Below are 24,590 nucleotides of genomic sequence, written 5' to 3'. Positions count from 1 at the left end.
AGGTAATTCAAAGTGAATTTGATGATTTTGGAGGGATAAAACTCAGAATTCTATCATCTTGTGAGAAATTCTGATGTTTCAAAACGGGGTTTTGTTTTGAATTAGGAAAAAAAGCATCAGTGCTGGATGGGACAAAAAGTTCAGACATTTTCATTTAGAAATGATGTCACCTGGGGGAATACAGCTGTCACGTGATTTCTCTACTCTACCTCACCATTTTGCCGGTGGAGGGGCTGCAGCACACCGTGAAAAACTGTAATCCAGCTCTGACACCCGAACCAGAGAAACGCACGTAGCTCCTAAGTATTTCAGCCTACTCTACTCACCATTGCACAGGGAACTGGGTATGCCTCAGTATGTCAAGGGCTCTTTTTCTGCCGAAAAGATAAACCGAATTCTGAAACACCTGCAATTCAGTAAATTTCAGTTCTTCACGGTGGCTTCCAGCACTCACTGCCTGTATTTGCTAAACTATTTAGCAAGTTTCCTGTATCAAATTATGAGGCAGTGTAAAGGAGAATGCGTGGGGTGAGGTTCGTTTCTGGTAAAGCTCCCGCAAATTCACCTGCATGCCAGCCAGCAAACTTGGCATATCAGTTTTGATTCTGTTCTCAGCTGACTAAGGCAGCTAGTTATTAGCTTTGCTAATAATTTTACAGTAGAATCAGCCTGACCCATTCTTTTCAAAGATTTGTGCATAAATATAACGCAATACTTTTTTCTTTTTTAATTTTTGGCAATTTTTCTTCGTATCTTTTGCTGTCCAGACATCTTCATTCTTCTGTAAAAAAAGTTGTATTTACACCAGGCTAATTAATTAGTTTGCATTTTCTGCTGCGATTTCTAGTCCACGCATTATGTTTTAGGGGTGTAGTAAGAGATAACCTCTTATTTCCTAAGCATCCTGGACCCCCAGGATGTGTTTTAAGCAGAATAGGCATTGGTACACTTTGACTTCTGTCTCAGGCTTTTGCCAGGTATTTTGCCTTTCAACAGAGTGAAAACAGACACTCTTTTCCTTAAATTAGAGATGCTCTGAGGTAATTTCTTAATTGCTAGAGTGTGTTAGAAACAATGAAGTCACCAGAAAGAGAACACAAAATCCCTTTACATGTTTGATTGGAGAACCACATGAAGAAAGAAACCAAAAAAATTATCATAACATAAAAAAAGTTATTTAAATGTTCTGCTTTTATTTGTGCCTCCACCCAGTGTAAACACACACTGAGGCATTCGTTTGTCTCTACAGATCTCTAGCCTCACTGTATCTTTAATTAAATCCAGTTTTAACACCCTGACCCAAGCAAGATGGCTTTTTAGAAGAAATCTCTGAGATTTTTGTTCCTATTTGTTTCTAATTATACTAACCCACACAAATACTAGAAGTTTTATGGCGAAGAACAATGGCTGGAGCAGTTTTCTTCCAAGGAGTCTCACAATAAGACGTTCTACTACTCATGCCATTGAGTTATAAATTTCCAGTTTTATTTTGTACCATGCAAACACACCCTTCATTTTACATTTTACATAAAAAAGGACTTCACGAAACAGGACAAAAAATAACTTACCATTACATGAAACATAACTGTAACAAATCATAAAACTATACATATTAATAATGGAGAAAAAGTGTGACTAATTCTTCTGAAAATTTATGTCTCACGGTATGCAACAGATGAGCCTCTACAGCAAATATCAGCTGGATATACAGTACAGCAAATGGAGGTCAAATCTATATATGTAAGCACGTATAAATATGTACAAAAGTCTGTAAGGTTTATGGAAAACATACTTCTACTTCCTTTCCTCACCAAAGTGCTTTATGTAAAAAACATTACACAAGATGCTGTGCTTTCTGTACAGAATACAGGGATTGTTTTTTTAAATAAAAACCCACCCAGTTTATTTTAAAATGTGGGCTTTTTCTTTTGCTTCATCTGTTCCTAGTAATATTAAAAAAAATTCACATGAACAACAAAAAGTGCTCTTTAAAAAACATAAAATTCCACAGGGAAAACTGGGAATAAACAATTAAAATGTAGTTTTCATAATCATTCACACCTTTTCAAGGAAAGTTGAAAATACAATACAATGTGACAGGTGGCCTTAGCACTGCAATACTTTAACAATCATTATGAGTAAACCATAGTGCCCATATATATGTGTGTGTACATATATAGATATATACACATACACATATACACATGTATATACACACATATATCTATATAGGTACACAGAGAGAGAGAGAGAAAGCGCCACACATACACACTCTCACTTGCACATATGCGCTATTTAAAGCTGTGTTTTAAACTCCAGTGTAGACCCATTCCTAATGCAGATGCAAATACACTATCTGAGTCTGAAAACAGAGAACTGTATAAAAGAATGATTGATTGTAAATAAGTTCATTAGAATATTGTTTAATGTCCGTAGTCTAAAATAACTTCATCTCTTAGATAGGAATCCCCTTAGAAAGTTAACATTATCCAGCATCTAGAACAATAACACAAAAATCACTGAGGCACATGCATTTGCATATAATTCAGTAACTGGCATTATGGTTTGTATTTTCACAAGCACCTTCTTTCCCTGTAACATGTGGCAAACACTATTCCCTATCTAAATACCCAAAATACGTCAGATAAATTTTTTTTTTTTTGTATATAAGTGATGTAAGCTTATCCCCCAAGTCAGTCTGACCATAAAAACAATAATGAAATAATCATGAAGAATCCACTTTCTCTCTGATGTGGAAGTAAACAAAAGTGTACCTTTTCACAGTCTGGTATCCACTCTCATGTGCTTAACGTGACGACTCTAGCTCACTCTTTTTAAAATAAGTCTCATTGTAAAGCTATGAACTGTAAATATATCATTTCATGTATTTTATATATATAATTATGCATACATATATACATATATATATACACATACATGAATGAATGAATCAGTTGCAAAACTTCTCTTTTTCAAATGCAACTGATGAAACCAAAAGTTATGAATACGCTTTTTGAATTCTATCTATCTTCTGTCCTCTCTCCCTGTGATCAGGATCTTTCATGACTTATAAGCCCCTCTCTACTAGGTAGCTTGTACATTCACATATTAGAAGAAACATTTCAGAGGATTCAAAGGTTGGGGTGGTACAGATCTGAATTCAGCAGCTGTATTTCAACTTCACAGGCAGCAACTGACAAATTCTGGATAATCATCACTGAGCTGCAGTTAGGAGAATGTAATTATTTTATAATATATATGTATGCATATGCGTGTGTGTGTGTGTGTGTGTGTGTGTGTGTGAAGTACATATACATAAAAATGTACATGTTGGGCTTGATTCTGCTCTTACTGACTTCTGTGGAACAAAACATAGCCCTACACATCTGAAATTGAAAATTTTAAGCATGTCTAATAACGCCTGCTGAACAAAGTTAAGTTTGCGCAGTAATCATAGAATGGGCTTAAGACAGCACAAAATTACAGCTTTATTAAAAAGCTAAAACTCACTGTTAATGTAACAGGCCAGATCTAAAGTAAATGGATTGTCATTTTTGCTGTGTATGTAACATTACTGAGTGCATGACAGTTGAATGTCATTTACCCCCGTGCAAACCACATATGGTAACAACCAGACTTATTAACGTGAGCTGAAGCTGAGGGAGACATTCCCTCATGATATGAGAAACAGAATAAAAGGGGGAAGGATTTTGTACAACATCTCCTGTATTTAAGCCATACCATTACTGCTTCCTGTACATGATTTAGGTACATGAATTATTAACATATACTTTGCATTGATTGGATTAAAAATCTCTTCATTAAACATATATGCACATATGCTTGTATATAAGAACACAATTCATGACTACAACCCTCAGAGGATTACCAGTGTCTCTAAACATCTGGACACATATTTATCTATGCAAAAAAAATGGCAAATTAGGAATTTGGCCCATATTGCATTCAATAAATCACAAAAGCTCCCCAGCATAAGCAAATGTTGGTATAAGCATTTTTTTAAATTCACCTTTCTAGACTAGTGATTTCTGTAGCATAGTTATGGTCTAAACTGCAAATAAGAATCTTTGGATCTTTGTCCTTCATATTCAGTCTGGTCATGAGTATTAATATACACATCATACAGTAATAAGTCTCCCAAATGGATAAAAAACCTAAAAAGGTAATCTTAAATAAGGTAAGAGTTGCTTCCCAGCTATACGGGATCACAGTGACGACATGTCCACTGCAAAATACTGTTTTTAACTCATATCTCTGTGGCTTTGAATATGGGCAACCTCATTTCCTTCCACCTTGGAATAGACTCGAGGACCAGAGCCTGAGACTGAGTAAATAAATCCCCAAAATAGTTTGGTTTTACACCTCTAAATTACCATAGGCAACATCAGCAAACTTAAGGGTAATTGTTCTTAATGGAAATATGCTTTGGAAATGAAAGTATTAAGGTCAGCAAAAGTTTAGTTGAATCAGTACAGGTTGCTTTTAAAAGAAAGCTATGGATTTTAAGGAAATAAATCTTTCTGCAGAGTATTTTAAAATTTTCTACAGCAGATATAGCAATAAAATTCTACAATCATCTAGTTAAAAAATAACAGAAAGTTAAAACATATTTATCTAGCAGCAATGCTAAATATAGAGGAAGTCCAAGTACCTTCTTATTTAGTGCATTTAAATCCTTCCAATTCATTGCATAAAGTATTGGATCAGAAGGAATATTGGAAAAACTGTAGTGGCCATTGCATATGGCGTAAAATACAGAGGGAAAGACTATAAGAAATCAGTACGAGTGATCTTTTGCTCTAAAAAGAAGCCACAACAATACCTCCAATGTGTAGTGCCAGGACGTATATCTAATTGCTTTCCCTTTTTCATGCTGCTGTGTGTTTAACTTTGGAAGCACCACATGCAAACTGGTTGTGCAAAAAGCCGTGCGCCTTTGAAACGTTGGTAGTATGCCCCAGTTTTACTTCTTTCTTTTCTTTCTTTCTTTCTTTTTTTTTTTTTAAAAGAGATTTTCTAAAGCTGTATTCGTCAATGATTCCATCAATTAGCTTGAAAGGATTACAGCCAAAAGCGGTTTTCTTATTCAATCTTTGAATTCCCTTTAAGAAACGGAAAAGAAACAACAACAAGATTTGCTGTGCAGTAGTTCAGAAGAACAGAAACAATTGCTAACATTTTGGCAAACTTTTCTTTTTACCAGTGTTCTTCTCCTTAGCTGATTTCTTGAGTATATAAAGAATGCCCACTGATTGCATGTTTTGCTCTCCAGGACGTATGTATATTCACCCATATCCCCATACATACATGGCAGTTTTACGGAGAGAAAGATTGGTAGTGAAATATCAGAAGGGCAAGTTGATATGGAATCAAGTTCTTGTAATGCGAGTTGGAATGAATTAGCCTTCGGTGTAGACAGAAGAAAGTTGGCTGGGACAACGATCCACTGCACTGATCTGTAAGAAACTGCTGTCCTCAGGCATGCCGTAGGTTGAATCACCAAAGATACCTGTGGGCCCCGGTGGAAAATCATAAACTGGAAAAAATACAGAAATCTTTAATTAACCATGATAAGTACATTATGGAGAACGGCTTAACACTTATGCAGAGAACTGGATATAGCTTTGAACCAAACAGGCAAACAAGTAAGCCAACATACATGTGAAATTAATAATTACAGAACTTACCTAGGGAGGAATTTCAGTCCTATGAGAGTAAAGTCTGAACTAGGTTTCAGACAGTAGGTTTCATCACAACTAACATTTTGCCCATCAGTTCTGGACCAGTTCCACTGTTACAACTGTGATGGTTTTTAAATTAAACTTGGTTCCTGGTTATGGAACTTCATCATACTTAATACATGATAAGAGACAACAAAATACTGTAGGATTCATTTGCCATAAATAGGATCATAGCACAGAAATGCCTAACTTCAACAAAAAATGGGTGCAAACATAAGAATAACTGTTTGCTGAAAAAGGCTCATCTCCCATCTTTTGGATTAGATCTTTATATACCTGTGTAGAAGTGTCTTAGAAGTGCTAGGAGCAGTGGCTTCTTATTGCACCAGAGAATCGAGATGTAGAAGAGATTTCAAAGCACAATACACGTTAAGTGAACTCATCTTGTGCAGAAGGATAACAGAAAACTTAGGCATCAATTATTAATCTCTGCTTAGGCCCTAAGAATATGCCCATTGTGTTGTGCTGATCCTCGGCACAGAGGTAATTTTCACCTTTTCAGAGCCACGTGCAAGCATCTTATGCTCCTTCAAACAGGAAGAGGCAAACTAAGTGTGCACAGAAAAATGTGTGCTTTCGTCACGGAAATGTGAGCAAACAAAATCGAACACCAAGGAAAATCATAAACGCATAAAGCAAAATCAACAGCCAGAGTCATCTCAGTACCTGCTACAATATTTGCAGCAGACTGTAGTGGCAGCACAAACGTCTCTTGAGGCTCAAGGGATACTGAGCTGGTGACTGACCTTCAGGAAAGTTAGAGCCTGGAGAAAACCACAACAGCGCACCATCTGCCCAAAGGCCAGATGTTACAGTGACCACTGCAGCTGGGTCTCTAGGCCAACCACCCCACGAATATCTGAAAACCATCTGCTCTTTGTGGAAGGCCTAGTCTATCATTTTCAGCTGGAACTAACAGCCAGACAGGTCCCAGTCACCTTCACAGCTGCAGCAGAAGTGCCAAAGTCCCCCAGCTGTCCACAACCATCCACAAAGTCCACAACTGTCATTTACCTGTAATACCAGAATGAGCTGAAAAGGTTCGATGGAAGACACCAGACCCAGCCTGGCCCACCGAAGTGGGAGCTACGCAGTCTTCAAAAGGAGGAACCATATTACAAGGTACTCCATGCTGTATGTTCTTCTGAGTGTCAGCATAATGCGGAGGGCAGAAAGTCTGAAGCTGTCCATAATACCCTAACATGAGAAGAAGAGAGTGGTCAGTAAAACATCTGGACAGAGATGCAAAGGGTAAGGGGAGACTTTGGCCATATGAAATGAACGGTAAAAATCCCCATTGCAGCAGGACCAAGACATCAGTCAGTAAAGCAGCTTTGATACGAACCTCTCTAAAACTTCCTCCAGCTGCTATTAATTCTTAACATAAGCCATGAGTCTACGTAGAGGAGACACCAGACCATTATGCCACACAACATGGAAGATTCCCATCAGGGTTTTTGTGCTGTTTTTGTGAAGTTATCGTTGAGTGAGGCATACAAGCACTTAGTAAATTCACACTGAAATCCATGACAAAATGTGCACTTATATAAGCAAAACCAATCTTCCTGGCAAAACAGGGATAGGTAAGCAGAGTGACTGTTACAAACAGAAGTTCTGTATAGTATGTTGGCCTGAAGCTCTTTCCTGTGGAATCAAGATCTTTTCCCCCCTTAAAGAGCTGCTGTTAAGTTTAAGTTTTGGACTTTTGCTGAGATTCTGAAGGCTGGCTTTTACAGCTAAAGACTCTAACCTATGTATTTATTTCTGATTTCTATAATCAGTTAAGCACAGTTCTTAGATCATATGTTAGAAATGAGACGATTATAATTTAGTATTAAAATATATATTTTATTTCCTTCAAGAAAAGCTGGGTCATCATGAACAAGCTCCTCCCTGCCAGTTATGTGGCTACTCGTTGTATAGATAGCCACTGTTGAAAGAATGACTCCTACTTCAGAAAGCAAATTAAGGAATTTCCTGTGTTTCAAGTTTCTTCCAGAGACATCACCGTCAACTGAAAATGCTGATGTGCAACGCTGGCTCTTTTAGCCAGCCTAGTTAACAAACTTTCAGATGACATCGCCCTTCCAGGATAATTCCTTTCAGCCTAGAAAGGTTAATAACAACAACAACAACAAAAACAAAAAACCTCCCTAGACCCTTGAAACACTGACATCAGAGAAAAGAAGAGAAAAAAAAGGATTGAAAAATATCTTTTCATTTATCTTCAGGATATAAACTCCATGCAGCAGGTATTGGCTTACAATTCAAGGACTTGAACAACTCCCCTTTCCCCTGAAAAACTGTTTATTTTATTTTAGATGCGATTCAAAAGGAAGAAGCCTTCAATACCTTCAGTGATTATGCATGTTAACAGATTTTCTTTGACAGGCTTTTAGCATAGGGAGGAAATGAAAACACCCTAGCCTGGACAATTTCAGGGCCAGTCAATGCAAGTAACAGTTCAGCTTTCCATGAGTCTGGACAACAGTCACAGGCATATCCAAACTGTGCAATTAGAAATGCATACTCATAACAGACATTCAGCTTTCGTGCCTGGGATCTGCCAATGACCAGGAGCAGTAACAAACTGAGATTAGTATGGAAATTAGTTGGCAGGACTAGCAACTAATCTCCCTCCCTAAAAGCAACAGACGCTTGGCTGATCACGACAGGACAAAAGACCCTTTGGGCACCCCTTAAAAGCTGAGAAAGAAACAGCAAGAGAGAGAGGTATCTAAATATCTTGGGTCTTACACGACGCCTGAACATAACTATTAGCATTTATTACTAGTGATTAGAAATGCTTTGCACGGAGCAGCCAGTTCTGACTAATGAATAAAAAATATTTTAAAAATCAAAATTTTGTATCAGTGCATTTCAACACCCCGCCCCCAAATAAACATATAATAATAAACAAATTATGAAAATAAAAAAAAAAATCCCTTTACAGGGATATTCTAAGCTTAGAAACACTAACGTGTCATGAAGCACTTTACAAATTGTTGCTGGAATGTGGCCAGAAGCCAGATGTATTTTCATTAACTTCCCTAGGGACGTGTCCACGTGGGACTGTTGATAGTGTTTCTGTACAGATAACGCATTTCATAAGTAATAGGGATGGAGAAATAGAAAGGATGCAGTAGAAAACATGCCGCATCACTTTAGGTGATATAACTGATTTCCTACCAAGCAGGAGGAAGGATGCACAGTTTAGGAGTTTTATAAGTTTTGTTTTTCCTTTGAGACTATCTTCCTGTGGGCTCCTTGAGGAAACATACAAACGTTGGCACGCATAAGATGTGCTTGAATTGAAACAGAAATCTTACTATTTAAACACATTTGAGTGGGCCAGGGTTATGGACAGGAAAAGACAACCTGAACCTTCACCCAAGAACTCAAAAGAGGATTTATGGGGAGGTTTAGATAAGAAAGGTGAGTGAAACACAGTCTTTGCATTTTATTTAGCAGTTTCATAAGAAACGTTGGGGTGCACATATTGAGATAAAGACCTAATTTATGCATATTAACAAGAGTTTTGACCAGGCAAACAGTTACATGGAAGAATATTAACACAGCTCTCAATGCTGTTTTTGAAAACTTGCATGAAAAAGAGAGTATTTTGTCTTTATACAAAAGAAGCAGAACAAAAATACATAAAAAAGGAGGAGCCACGGCTCCTCTTCCACAGCAGGCTGCAAATGTATGCAGCAGGCACAACTCGCAGACTCTGTGTTCAGTCCTGAAAGGCTGAACCCTTGTAGCTTTCATTGTCTTCAGCAGGATTTGTTGGCACTTCACAGCCCTGAGCTCTAAGATGAGGGTTTTTTTTTTTTAAATTTTAGCTGCAACAAAACTTAGGCAAACAGTTTGCCAAGCATGTCAGGAATTTACAGCCATCAATCACTAAATGGTCAGTCCTGACATTTAAGAAACAACTGCAGTAAAATAATAAAAAGACAGAAAAGACAATAGCTACCCAAAACTTGATTTAGAAGCTGCATAGCTATTGACAGTTTGTGCCTCCTTTAAAAATGCTCCCAGATCAACAGTTCTCTCAATCAGCAACAGGACACACTGTGAAAGTTTACTGGTGAGTCAGATTAGTTACCAGAAACAACCATTTCAGTTGATAGTGGTCAGGGCCAGCTGGCAGGACCCCTCAAGACACATGCTGAAATGTCCTTTCACGTTGCTCTGCACTCATTCTCTATTTGCGCCTTTCTCACAGCATCCTGTTCTTGATACAGAACAATCTGGCAGTAACTTTGACTATTGCTAGCTGAAGTCTGGCAGAAAAACAACTTACCTTGGGGTTAAGCTATCATGAGTCACATCCTCTATGTTTGCTCATGCCCCAGTCAGGCTAAATACTTTCTAGCAAAGCCCTACAAGTGTTGACCCACGGTTACATTAGCCACTGCTTTGCAGAAAGAACCAGAGAAGCGCACAGAGCACTTTCATCAACCGATAAACACCAAAATAATTTTTAAGATGCAGTAAGAGCACAAAAAATAATCCCACTTCCACGAGACACGTCCATCTCATAACTCAGTGTTATAAATATCCATCTTTCAAAATGGAGAGCCATAAATAGGAAAGAGCAGAGCAGAGGACATATCCCTCTCTTCCTCAGTTATTTAGCACCACTCAGAGCCAAAGACATTTGCCTTTGACCTTCCCTGCATCCAGTCACACTGTAGAGACCTTTGAACTAGAGTTCACACAGGATACATCAAATTTTGCTAACTTGAAGATCCCTAGCAGCTCTCTACTTTATTCACATGATGCTACGCCCAAGCCAGTTTAACCTACTGCTCAAGGAAGACCGACTTGAAGCCATGTGCAATTCAGGCCCCAGACCCTGACTGTCCTTGGCCCCTCTTTAGAGATTATCCATTAGAGGAGTGTGTGTAACAACATTTTTCTATGTTTTCAGGCAGCATGGGACAAGAACAAACAAACAACAAAAAAACTTTAGGCTATCTTAGTGAAATTCCAGAAACAAAACCTTTCCTCTCAGGACGGCATCTCTGGACTGTATCAATTGCTCTCTTGCTAAACTATTATACGTCTCTACACTGTAAGCAAGAGTAGTAGCCAGATTGAAAAAATCAGTTTGGCTTTCAGAGTGAAGCTGGAATTTGCTGGACTGCGTTTAGGAAAAATATCTTTTATTCTCTGAGCAAGTTGACATGGAGTCACTGACAAAGAGTAAACCTAGAATCACATAACTCCTGTTCACATACAAACAGTGTCAGAGCTGTACTATTTGACTGCAATCTGGACTTAGCAGCTAAGAAATTGTTTCTGTCTATTCAGGCAAGTTCTTACGACAAGCCAATTCAACGGCACCAACAGAGGAACGTACGTATTCCAACAAAGCAACAGACAAAGATCACTATTTCATTTACACAAAAAAGAGCATTTGATTCATACCCTTACATCACAACGCACAGAAAAATTCATGCACGGTTACTGCTGACTAATAGTTACCCACAGCGTTATCCTGGGGGATGGCAAGGGGAGCTGAGGAGGGAGCTGGTTCAAGGCAATGGAAGGCAGACGATAAGATAAAAAGCCAGCGCGATGCCTCTCGAACCGCTCCGAACTGCAGCGTCTCAAGGGCATGTAACGAAGCCTGAGATGGTGGTGGTGGGGCCCCAGATGGTGCGGAAAGTCCATTCCAGAACAGACCTTGTTCTGTTTTATTTGATTTGTTTAACACATCAGCTTCATTACCCCTCAGCCAGATGTTTCTCACTTTTTGTTTTAATTTAAAAAACCAACAACCATTTCGGCTCGAATGTGTTCAATGCCATTAATTACCCATCCTCTTTACAAGGCAAATGCCAGCTGCAAATATGGGAATTATAACACAGAGTATGTCAGTAATGCCGCCTGGCATGGAGAACGTCTATAAACATTTAAAACACATGCACACACACACAATTACTTCTGTTGCGTTTCTTTGCATCCAAGCACTGTAGCCAAGATGAATGATGGCATGGCACAGAACAAACAATTATTTTTCTGGCATGATAAAATTATTTCCTGAGGAAAGTGAAATATTTATAAATATAATAAAAGTAATAGCTGTATACTGCAAGAGTTTCCTGTAAAATATTTGTTCCTGTAACACATGCAGAGCTTTGCCCTTAGAGATGCTGAGCATCTGAAAACCCCAGGTACACAGCCCATCTCAAATTCACAGCTGAGATCCTGGTCAATACAAGTGTGTGAAAGAGTCCTGCTCCCACCAAACAGACTGGGACAAAAATTTCATTACAGATCAGTAATGCAAAGTAACTGCCACAGTTAACATTTCCACAAGACAGCAAGTTTCTGACTGCCTTTGGGACAGTTATTTCCTCCTCAGTCAGACCTCTGCCTGGCTCCACAAAGAAGAAAATCTACAGAATATTTTCTGAGGAAAATGGTTGTCATTAAGAAGTGTGCACCAGTGGTAAGTAGTCTTCACTATTAAAATCGTGTAAAATTTCCACAACAACCGTCTTTGGCCCAAACTACTTCAAAATGATGTTTATCTGGAGCATATTTCTAATGTTCCCACTAAGTGAATTACAAAAACATGGAAAAACTTTTGGTAGCGTTTGCACATGAAGAATGACAGGAGGAGTAAGACAGAGACTTGAGTCACAGATTGTTCTACCAGACAGACTTGCTACCGCGGAAAGCTTAGAAATGTTTCAGGCATTTACACTACTGAGTTGCAATTTGACGTTACAATAACACACTTGTTTAAATCTGATTATTTCTAGTGAAAATATAACTGTTACTAGCACGGCTGTCTGTAGAGCACTAGTATAGCTCATTCATAGCCGCTAACAACTGAAAGAAAAAATTGGCAACTTTCTCCACTGAATATTTTGCTTGGGTTGTTTCTTTTATTCCATTATTCCACCAGCCTTGCTCATGAGCTTAATTCGCAGACATATATGGTGTAAGTTGCATGCCTACTTTTAAAGAATAGGCAGATTTTTAGTGCAGACTTGTTCATATGGTATCAGAAGCATTCAGAATCAAGTTACCTAGGTTCATGCCCCAGGGAGCTTTACCTCCTGCTACACTATAAGCATGACAAGACAGTTTCCTGTGAAGGAACAGTTTCTATTACCGTCCTTTCTTTTCCTACCTCCCTCGTCCGTTCTGACCTGTCTTGGGGCAATACCCTGTTCCTGCAACTGCCTGTGTGCTGGGGATATCTGTGTTTTTCAGTAACTGTGCAGCCAAGTGCAGCTGCAAGGAGCTTCGCAAAGGCTCATCGCTACAATGTGCGTCCTGGGACAATGGTTGTTGATTTCCAGGATCAAGGCTATCTTTAATTACATTTATAATTATATAGCATGTTGGGGTCCCCAACTGGGTTGGGAAGGCTTTACGCCACAGTAATTCAGGATCTCAGATTTACTGCCTACAATCTTGTACAAGATACTACAGTCCAACAAAAGGAAAAGAAGAGCTTTTCTTCTGTAGCTCAGTAAGTTGTCTCAGGTCATCACTTCCAAACATCCCATGCTGCAACAGAAACCACGCATTTCACAAGAGAGTACCTTTAGTAGGTGCCATAATTCTTATGAAAGAAAAAGGAAAATTTTGTCTGTGATATAATGCTATTCAAGGAAAAAATACCCAACCCTCTGTGACATTATAGTGTTTGATGCTGAAAATCACCCAAAGCAAGTCATGCAACCTCAACTGTAGACAATGTTCTTTCAAGAAAAAGTAGTGCAAGAAGCTGTTAGCGCATGAGACTAGCCCCTCTTAGATCTCCTATGTCACTTCTTTCTAAATTAATGCTCAGATCTCCATGAGTTTGTAAGATGCTCACGCTTTCAGTAAGGCAGACCACAAAAAACTTTTTTTGTTCAAAAAGCTTTCTGACGATGAAACCCTTTCTTCCTCAGCAGAGCCAATTTAAACGGAGTTGACAAGTTTAAGACTGCATATTGAAATAGAAAAATGTCACTATTGTTTGGTAGCAGGCTGAGCTGAAAGTTCAATGGCTATAGCTACAGCTCTTTAAATCATGAAAAGGCAGGTTATGAACTGCAGGAGACAAACTAGCAGAGCTTCTCACAGCCACCTCATATATACCAAAAAGTCCAGGCTGGTGAAGTAGCTCCATGGTATCTTCTACATTATAATGATGTGACCAAGGAAGATGGAAATCTTTTGTGTTACTGCTGGGAAAACTTAACCATGAACTCTTGAAACACTTGTTTTTGAAGCACAGAAGGGAGAGTGTAGGCAAGCAAATGAAGCATACAGGGCAAAGCTTTCAGTACAGAGCATAGGAGTGAGGCAGCTGCACTTAAGCTGGAGGAAATACATTCTGAACAGATAGTTCTTAAAATGACAATAGGTTACTTAATCTTTGAGACAATGTTTAACACTAAATGTAGCTGTTGTTTTTGCAACATGCAATATCTTTCAATAATAGAGAGAAGGTTAGGGAGTTCATCTCACATTCTCTTCCTACCAGTTTTAAGTGCAGAGATCTGTACAAACTCAGCTTGGAGTTGCTATCAATATATATCTAACTCCCTGTCAACAAACATGAATTTTCAACATAGCTTTTCCTAGCACAGGGAGGTAAAGACAGTAACACTAATGTTGGATTGCATGAGATCCGGGCTGAGGGTTCAAGCCCTTGAGGCTATCTGTGCTTGGGCCATTCTGGAGATAGAATTAAGTTCTATCTAAAATTTGGATGTGGAGTGGGGCTCTGATCCACATAAGTGACATCCCCCGAGACGGACGGTCTCTCAAGACTTGGCTTGGGTGTTCTTCTCATCATGGCTTTAATGGTTCATGTCTTTTGTCCTTTTAAATCCTCTATGGATTGTTGGAGGTGGAGACTGGGGATAGTAGCACTGCTCAGCACTGCCATGAAAAGGAGATGCCACTGCAGGTGTGGAGATAGCTGCACCAGGCCGTGTGAGTCCAGTGGAGAACAGCAACCACTTCAAGGTGACCTGTGAGCCTGCTGAAGGCAGGATTCTTTGGAAACTGTTAAACTTTGGAGCAATGGGTTGTGATGCTGGGCTCTATTAACAATACTGTTCCCAGGACCTTGACAGGAATATAGCATTAAAGCCACCTACGGACTCAGAGACTACTTTTCTTCCAAGGGGGATAACAGTCCTGCAGTCATCAAACCCTGAGGTCGTCCAGCTGGATGCCATTCTGGAAGACGAATGTTGCCAAATACTGACTCAGCAAAAAAGGGACTTAAGTAAAATGTAATGTGTTGTGGAAATGGGAAGGACAGCCAGATCCCTTCATGCCGCATACGCTAGGAATTTATTGGACAAGCTCTGGCATGTATTCACATATGTTCTATGACAAGGAACAACATATTAAGAAATCAAAACTCTATTCTACACTCTAGATGCTATACTCTACAGATTATTACTGTATCTTTAATCAGAGAATGAAGAAAGCCAACAATAACCATTTACGTCCCTTGGTAAATCTTATGTTCTCCTAATGCTAGTCAGTGCTACACAGTATTGTCAGTTCCTGGAAGAAATGCACCTGGCTCATATCTTGCCCATGTATTATCTAGTGTGACCTGAAGAACAGAACAGGACTTGGACCTTGCTTTTTCCCCTTCACTGTCACTTGGAGAGCTGCAGGGTCTCATCCCCGTGCCTGGAGAGATTGCTTCCATCAGTGACAAAGAATAAAAGTAAGTGAAAGAAAGCTTGGTTTTCTCAAGAAATGCTTCCTGAGATTTCTCTGATGATAATTCTCAGAAAGGATGATCAAGAAGGGGAGTCCCAAGGCCTATAAAAGTGCACTGTGCTATGCACCTTGTGCATGTAAATATGACAAACCACATTTTAAAATAGTTTAGAGGAAATGAATTTAGGGGAAATAGAAGTTCTTCTATCATCATATTTTCAAAATGTTAAGGTAATTACCATTCTGTCTCAATATCAGCTAAAAAAACCCTCAGACAACCTAATATTGTTTTCAGCTGCTGTCGACTTTCCTCTTGGCTACAGTTTTACATATGATTGAACAAAGAGGGAGAGAGAAAGCTTGTAGAAGCTGTTTATATAGTGCAAGTAAGAACATAACTCTAAGAGACATGTGCTAATGAATGAAGAATTCTTCATCACTCCCCAAGCAAAAGATAGAAAAATATTCAATTTCTGGAAAATCTGGTAACAGTTTATGTATAGGGTTGGGGGCAATCAGAAGCATAACATGTGAAAATTAAAATCAGAGGCCACTGAAGAATTATTTGCAGTTATATTTCAGCATTAGCTCCAAAAATAACTCTGCAGAGAAACTCGTAACTCCATAGTAAGATTAATAATGAGTAGCTAAGCTGAGAATTTTAAGGGAGTTTGAAGACAGGGTCCTGAAGCCTACTTCCTGAAGTCTTTCCAAAGTAAAGGTGCTTTGAAAATATCAAATGACCAAAAAAAAAAAAGTGATGAAGATTTTTTCTTTCTTACCTTGGATGTGGAAGCTATTAGGTTGAAAAGGAGGGTTTGCTGCTGATGGGTATGTCTTCAGATGCATTCCCGCAGGCTGCTGAAGGTGAGGAGGCTGCGGGGTCCGCCTCTGCATCACGGGAGGAGGAATGGAAACTCTCTGGGGGCTCATGTGGTGAGGAGAAGGCACTGGAGCAACAAACCTAGGAGTTCAGAAACAGACCGAATATGTAAAATCCCACACAAATAAGCATTAAAAATTGCTTTTACTTTACTGAAGATACATATAATGCTTAGGCATTTGCATAGATACGGACTTCCAAAAGAACTGTGTGCAGCCCAAATATGTAGAAAATATAAAATATTTTCAAATGTGACATATCATTAGGTTTGAGCACTGGGAAATTACAAGGCTAAATTGCACCTTTATGTTAGAAAACTCATTTAACTTCCATGGAAGGATTTGAAATATCAATGTAAGAAGAAATCTCACATGCAACTATGGAGGCAGAACTGACTTCCCAGGCATTACCAGCTGTCTCATAGCAAGGCATTTTAGCAGTTGCATCTGTCAATAAACAGCTGTCCTTTCCTATTAGCAGAAGCTAGTCAGCTATGGTCACTGGATGCTGCAGAGTTACAGAATCACAGAATCACAGAACGGCTGAGGTTGGAAGGGACCTCTGGAGATCATCTAGTCCAACCCCCCTGCTCAAGCAGGCTCATCTAGAGCATATTTCCCAGGATTGCGTCCAGGCAGGTTTTGAATATCTCCAGCGAAGGAGACTCCACAACCTCTCTGGGCAACCCGTGCCACTGCTCTCTCACCCTCACGGTCAACAAGTTTTTTCCCTCAGGTTCAGATGGAACTTCCCGTGTTCCACTTTGTGTCTGTTGCCTCTTGTCCTGTCGCTGGCCACCACGGACAAGAGTCTGGCCCATCCTCTTGACACTTTCCCTTCAGATACTCGGACACATTGATCAGGTCGCCTCTCAGTCTTCTTCTCCAGCATAAACAGGCCCAGCTCTCGCAGCCTTGCTTCACAGGAGACATGCTCCAGTGCCCTAACCATCTTGGTAGCCCTCCGCTGGACTCTCTGCAGTCGTGCCATGTCTCTCTTGTACTGCGGAGCCCACAACTGGACACAGTACTCTGGATGTGGCCTCAGCAGGGCAGAGGAGAGGGGCAGGATCACCTCCCTCCACCTGCTGGCAACACTCTGCCTCATGCAGCCCAGGATCCCATGGGCCGCCTTGGCCACCAGGGCACATTGCTGGCTCCTGCTTAACTTGTCGTCCAGCAGGACTCCCAGGTCCTTCTCTGCAGAGCTGCTTTCCAGCAGGCCAGCCCCCAGCCTGTACTGCTGCATGGGGTTCTTCCTGCCTAGGTGCAGGGCTCTGCACTTGCCTTTGTTGACCTTCAGGGGGTTCCTCTCCGCCCAGGTCTCCAGCCTGTCCAGGTCCCTCTGAATGGCAGCCCAGCCTTCTGGTGTGCCAGCCACTTCCCCCAGTTTCGTATCATCAGCAGACTGGCTGAGTAAGGGTGCGCTCAGTATCCTCATTCAGGTCATTGATGAATAAGCTGAACAAGACTGGAGCCAGGACTGACTCCTGGGGGACACCGCTAGCTACAGGCCTCCAACTAGACCACAACCCTCTGAGCTCAGCCATCCAGCCAGTTCTCAATCCACGACAGATTCAAGTCTCAAAATTTCCCAGAAATCTGTATATGTTATATATAGCTATTTGGAAAACTGGCAATCTAAAGCCAATATAATGTATATGAAGTCAAGTGTTAAATCACTTCAAGTTAATCAGAGTCTGATGGCATCAGGATGTTGATTTGGACTCAAAGTATAAACCCACAAGCCTGGGAGAGGAGAAGGATTCAGAATGAGACTTGTGATGCAGCTGCCACAGAGGTCTGCCACTTTGCTGACACATTTTGCACAGGTCTATCACTACTAGCACTACAAGAATACACATGATTTGGCAGGGTTTTTTTATGTACTTTAGGAGTTTAAGCCAAAAATTCCCTTTTTTTTTGCATTTCCTTGAAATTGCATACCCCCACATACTTTACAAATAAGTGCTGCAGCCATTTTTGCAGACGGAAAGTTGATGCTACAAGTCCCTGCTCCAGAAGATCAAACTGTCTGCTAGATCAGTGGTCTCAGGAATAGCTCAGAATCACTTTCTTGTCCATGAGAAGAGAGGGAAATAGGCCAAGGGAAAAAAAAAAGAGCCAAGATATTTCTGCAGGAGGGTGAGCAGATACTGATGTGGGTATTTCCCTCGTGCAACAGTCCCTCTCTGTTCTCCTAAAAGCAGGCTGTGAGTCTGCGCCCAGTAGGAGCGTGCACTGATGACCTGCTCTGCGGCGGGGGTGTTGAGTGGGACTGGTGCTTGCGGTGAACTAGGGTCCTAAAGCCTGGGTCTTTTCCCTGTTCTGCTGAGACTGGACCTCAGTACACTAGACGACACGTCTTTTACCTGGCAGGAAAGAATGTTTTCCCTGCAACAGTGCAAGAAAGCTGTAATCTCACCAGCAACACACCGCAAGATGCAGCTGTGGCAGTACTACAATGGAACACATCTGGACAAAGCCATCATAGAGATAGCCCAGTATAAATCCAGGACACCTGAGATCTTTTACGTTACCACTCAGAAACAGTTTCTGCCACACATTGTCTGTGTGATTTTGAAAACCCTTATTTGAAAACTAGTCACTACATTTCTGGCAGATCCATAACTTACATTTGTAGTTCAGCAAATATCAAAATGGACTTTGCATGACATACTGGCTCTTCAGTTTTCATTGAGCAACCTCTTTTTTAGGCATATTAGGTACAGTTTGGGTTGTCTTTGTGTTGCTTTCGTACTTACTTCAAAAATGCACACATTACTTCAGATATGTTGTACAGATGGAGGAAGTAAAGATGTCACTACTGAGAAGCTGAGTCTTTGTCAGATATTTCTTTGTTTGATAACTGATAACTGATGCAATGTAGATGTTGAGTGTGACGGGGAGTAAGAGAACAAAATATGCATGTGTTTCATAATAGTACTTGCGATGATTAATAATAAAAAAGGTAAAATTGGTAGATGTTTTCTGATAAAAATATTAGACAGTTCTTTAAAAGCGCTACAACTGCCTGCTTATATATCTCCCTGAGACAGACCTGGAGCTAGCTCTTTGCATAGCAGTCACATGGCATGATTGTTGATTTGCTGCCAGAGATCAAGAACAATGCACAGAACAATCTTTTGTCACTATCATTACTTTAAAAAATTATGGGATATCACCCTCTGCATTTTCAAAACTCGTTTGTGCAAACTAATCACTGAAGAATGGTTGAACTACCAGTCAACAACAGGAAAAAAATCCTTTTCAAAACTCCAAATGAAAAGCACAGTTTTAAAGATTTCACATTTGATTTAACATCTAAAAAAGCCTCCCAATGATAATACACTACTTTGTATAGCCAGACAGGACTCCTTTTTAGTAGACTTTAGTGGTCTTTATAATGATTTGTGAATCACTTCATGAATTCCTGGCTTACTCATATGGGTGACTATAGTTATCTACTTACACTTCCCTTCTGCCTAACAAAAGAGAAACTTGGATTTATTTCAGTCCAGATTTGTCCCCGAATAAATCACAGGGTGTTACTGGGGGAACAGCAAATTTAATTTTGTTTCTGAAACAATCAGGACCAGTTTGTAACCACTAGGAAGCTGCCATCAAGAATTGTGGTCCTGGAGCCCATGCAAAGAGGAACTGGCCAGATCTGCGGGAAGGTGCCCTCTCCAGCACCTGCTGGGCACAGATTCAGTGCAGGGATGCTTTATGAGCCACCCAGTACCTCTCGCTTCCCAACTATAGCTAGGAAAAGGCATCCTGCTGGTGAATTACTAGGTCAGAGAGCAAGCAACAGACAGATGGTAAAGTTAGCAAAGCTTACCTGAGCGGATGAGATCAGTTTCTAAATGGCACATGCATGGATACATGCACACACACACACACACAAACATACACACACACTTCTCTCTCTCTCTCTCTCTCTCTCTCTCTAATGTTACTAACCAGTACTGATCAGGGCTACATGGAAAAAGCATTTTACTACAGAAATTGTTGACTAGAGCTGGCCCAAATGTAAATTACACATACAGTCTGAGCAATCTGTAGAAAGGGAGGGGAAGGGGTAAACTACTAGTAGTAGTAGTTTATTTTAGCTGAGTGCCATGTAGTATATGGCCAACTGTAAATGAATGTCTAGTAACAGGTAGGAAAAAAAAAGAGCTTTTATGCCTTTGCAGGGGAAAGATATATACACAATATACCTTACCCAGAACCTCAAGTGGTTTGAGACTGCTTGCCTAGAGAACTGGCTGTGCTGAACTGTTTGGGTATCACAGGACTGAGGAGATGATTTTTGTAGGTGGAGGAAATACAAAACACTAGGTGGGAGGGGTGGGTCTTCTGTAAAACTCCTCACCAAGCCGAACTGTCATTGTAAGCCAGGATGGTAGAAGTAGGTATTATAACTGCGATACCAACTTGTCACTATTCAAGCCGGTTGGGAACAAGGAAAGCAAGAAAGGAATCACCACTCACAGCTACACCTGACCTATGGCTCCACGGTGGTGCTCCACCTTTTCCACAGATGTGTGAAAGCTTGCTCGCCTCTGAATCTTTCTGGCCACTATACTTTCAGGCTAGCAGTGATTTCATGCTGCCAGCCTCCAGAAGCTCATGGAAGACACTGTGCTTATACTGGGATGTCTCAGTGGGCTTCTCTCACTATCACTACTTGGTTGTCACCCGCATCCACTCCACAGAGTGATCGATATCTAAGAAGCCCTGACTACCAGGGAGTGGGCCAGTCTGGACACTGGGCTCAAGAATAGAGGTAGCCTGGAAATGACATGAGAAATTCCAGCTCCCTCAAGGATTTCAGTCCAACCTTGCAAGAAACAGCTCAGACTTGCAGCCTGCTTCACTCACCTGCTTTCTGGGAGAGCACAGCAGCTCCAAGCTGCAATGAAGGGCAGAGTTTCCTTGCTTTTTTTCTCAGGAGATATTATTCCCACAGGAAGGGAGAAGAGAAAGGGCAACAGAAAGAACTCCAGGCAGCTTCCCAAAGCTTTTACTACACTATCCTCCCTCCTCTGTCCTTCAAAACCCAACCTGGCAAAAGGAACAGGAGCAGCAATGGTGGGAAGCATAGGAGACAGGCATTTGAGCGCTGCATAACCCATTTTTGGCCAGAACCCACAAATCTGGGGAAGAATAGTTAATTGTGAAACATATATAGGGGAAAGAACTGCTATGGCATGAGGACATTTGGAAGAAGTGGGAAATCTAACTATTGTGTACGTACACACACATGGGGGAAGGAAGAGGTAACTCCAAGAACTCAGATTTCAAAAATGAGACCAAAATTGCTAATATTCATTCAAAAAATCTATAATTTGGCAGCCAATGACATTATTTTGCAGTTTGAGATACAATTTCTGAACTGTTTTTATCAGTGCTGGTAACAGGAATTCCTCCTCATGCTTCTGGCTTTCTTCTCTACTTATAACTCCCCTTCCTGTGTAGCCCTGGACTACTTTCTAACCAATTAACTGCTAAAACAGTGGCCATATTCCTAGGATATCAGAAAGCAAATACCAAACATGGTACAAAGATATCTCAATTCACAAGAAAAAAAAAGCATAAAGGCAACTTATGCTGATGCTTTTTCATAGTTCAAGAAAATCAACCTTGCCAAGTTCTTGAGAACTGCTACTCTATTCAGGGAAACAGGACTTATGACCTTTCCATTCTACTGTGGTACATAAGTAAAGCTACTCCAAAAACTGACATAATCAACTTTTCTTGCTAACAGAAAAAACATGTCAAGAACCCAAATACCAAATAACCATTTGGGCTTCTGCCAACTTCATATTCCTAGCCCTTTTGTATGTTTCTGCTTTTCCTGTTTGTGCTAGTTCAGAGCTGTGGAATAAAAGCAGATTTTTCTAAATCAAGCACAGCATCATTAATCTATATTACTTCAACTTCTGCGTTTCACTTTCCCCAACTATTAATTTTCCAGGAAAAATGTTAGTTCCAATTATTCTGCAGTTCCAGTTACATTCTGCAAGGGACAAGAAACATGGCAAAAATCACTGTAATAACAGTAAGTAAAAGCCATATTTTCTTTACTAGAGCAACAAAACTACATTTTGTTAAAAAACACATTGAAAAGAAAGGTAACCACACCTGCCCTTTAACGAAGAAAAAGACATAGTTTACCTATAATCAGTCCATGTTACAGCATGGCACACAATGCTCTTAGCAGGAATTATTTGAGATAGGAACTGTGTTATTGTGTTAGATGCAGCTTTATTTTCATTGTCCACTTTTTTCCTCAACTTTGTACTAAAAATTTGAGTGTGTGCCATTATTTTCATGAGATCAAACTTTATGGATGCTTTCAATATGCTTCCAAAATGGAAACAGAATATTAAAGCTGAAAACTTTGGTCTTTTGTCTTCAGTTTGTGTTTTCTTTAGATATGTTTTTAAACGATTTATTGGATCATGGCTCTGTTAACCGGCTGGACTTCTAATATATTTTACTGGGCTGCAATAGTTTGGGAACATAGCAAAATGTTTTGAGGTTGACACAGCCAGAAGATCAGCCTTTCATCTTATTTCAATCTCAGTTTTGACTGGACCGAGGATGAAAACCATAAGCTGTTTGTAGCAGGTTGCTGTCTCCTCCAGGGTAGTAAGCAGAGCTGCACCTTCAGACAACATTTAGTTATAATCCATACCCACTCCCTCTTTGTTGCCTTTCTATTTCTAGGCAAATTCATAAAGTGTGGGACTGTCTCAGGTCTCTGTGTTAAACACTACCTTTGTCTTCTGTGATTTCACACGCTAGTTGGGCTCTACTCTTTATTTTAGGTGCTAGTGATTCTGCAGCTCCCCAATCCACTATCAGCGAGCAAAACTTTCCACTGTATTACAGTAACCCAACACACTGCTCTGTACCTCCAGCTAGCCATCAATGACAACCCAATAGACATGGTTTAAAAATAGAGAAACATAGCTTCTGCAAATCACAACTTTTTAAAATCAAATATTTTCCCTAAAAGTCATGCATGCATCCATTTGGCCAAAATAACCAAAAAATGAATATTATACCTATGTATGAGACAATATACCTCACTTCACTGATTTTATGTTGAAATTGATTTTTTTTCTAAAAAAGTAAATAACCTTATTTTCAGAAAGAAATATTTTAGCTAATGTAAAAAAAAAAATATTTGTCTGCCCTTTTGTTCAGCCACCAAATTTGCATTCATACAGCTCTGCTGCTCTCCACGGGCCTCACAGTCTGCATAGCAATGATACCGCAGCAGGTTTTCGTCCCCATGGTGTCTAGGGTAGATGACTGCATGTGTCACTAGACTTTAATTCTATATTCTTCTTTTCAGCCACTAATAAGTGTCTAAAAATCCTTTTCAAGATACAAATTCTCAGGCTTTAGGAACACAGAAACTGCTATAACAGATCAAACCAGTGGTCCATCTAGCCCAAAGAAGGGGCCAGAGGAAAAAAAGAACAGCTCTTCTGACAAGCACCCAAGCATGTGCTTTGATTAGAAGAAAAAAGAAGAGTGGAATTTAAGCCGGGGAAATGTGAGGGGCTGTCTCGAAATACAGAGGTCCCTGTAGACAGAAATATAACTTTAAAATCTCTCTCAGCATTTTCTGTGGATGTATCTGTATTAGCAAACTGAGTTTCTTGCAAATGCGAAAAAAGAAAGTGCTTCTTTGGGAAAGAAACAGTGGAAATAATATGGAGAAAAATCCCAAGCTTTGGTAGCTTGGCTCTGGCCCTGGTTCAGGGTTATATTGCTGCTCACCTCCACTCTTTAGAGCCCATAATTGTTACCTTTGATTTCCTCACTAATTCCTAACTAAATTTCTCACTCCTTCCCAACTGAAAAAAAGAGATAATGTTTCTTAGCAGCCAATTCTCCTAAGAGTTCCGAGTCTGGAAAGAAATTACTGTCCCAATTTCAAAACCTAACTGTTAAGATCTCTAACTAAAGGCTTCCTAAGAGCCACCCCTTGTATGCCACATACAAAAGGCTTTGTAACACATGAACATTAGATATCCTGATTCCTTGGCTGGATACCCTCAGGGGCTCTTGCGTCTGGAAGTCTGGCTCGGAGATATTTATTATTTTACAGCAGGGGCATAAAAGGAGTATAACCACATACTCAAATAAGCAAACAGAAGCACTGTCGTGTAACTTATTATAGTATTACAGTAATGCTAAACTGAAGAGTTC

At 40.0% G+C, this 24,590-nt stretch overlaps 1 protein-coding gene across 3 annotated transcripts in view; it reads right to left on the bottom strand.

Moving 5' to 3' along the window:
- Window positions 1–1,190: 1,190 nt before the first annotated feature.
- Window positions 1,191–24,590, bottom strand: part of GLIS3 (GLIS family zinc finger 3) — a 171,288-nt gene continuing 147,888 nt past the window's right edge. For all 3 annotated transcript variants that reach the window (XM_068928525.1, XM_068928523.1, XM_068928524.1), the window contains 3 exons: window positions 16,256–16,437; window positions 6,777–6,959; window positions 1,191–5,557 (listed from right to left, as the gene is read on the bottom strand). In XM_068928525.1, coding sequence (XP_068784626.1) covers window positions 5,421–5,557; window positions 6,777–6,959; window positions 16,256–16,437 — 502 coding nt within the window. In that variant the 3' untranslated portion in view covers window positions 1,191–5,420. The remainder of the gene's footprint in view (window positions 5,558–6,776; window positions 6,960–16,255; window positions 16,438–24,590) is intronic.

The sequence above is a fragment of the Struthio camelus genome, chromosome Z (genome assembly GCF_040807025.1).
Source record: "Struthio camelus isolate bStrCam1 chromosome Z, bStrCam1.hap1, whole genome shotgun sequence".
NCBI lineage: Eukaryota > Metazoa > Chordata > Aves > Struthioniformes > Struthionidae > Struthio > Struthio camelus.
The sequence above is the reverse complement of the archived record's forward strand: the minus strand, read 5'-3'. Positions and strand labels throughout refer to the sequence as shown.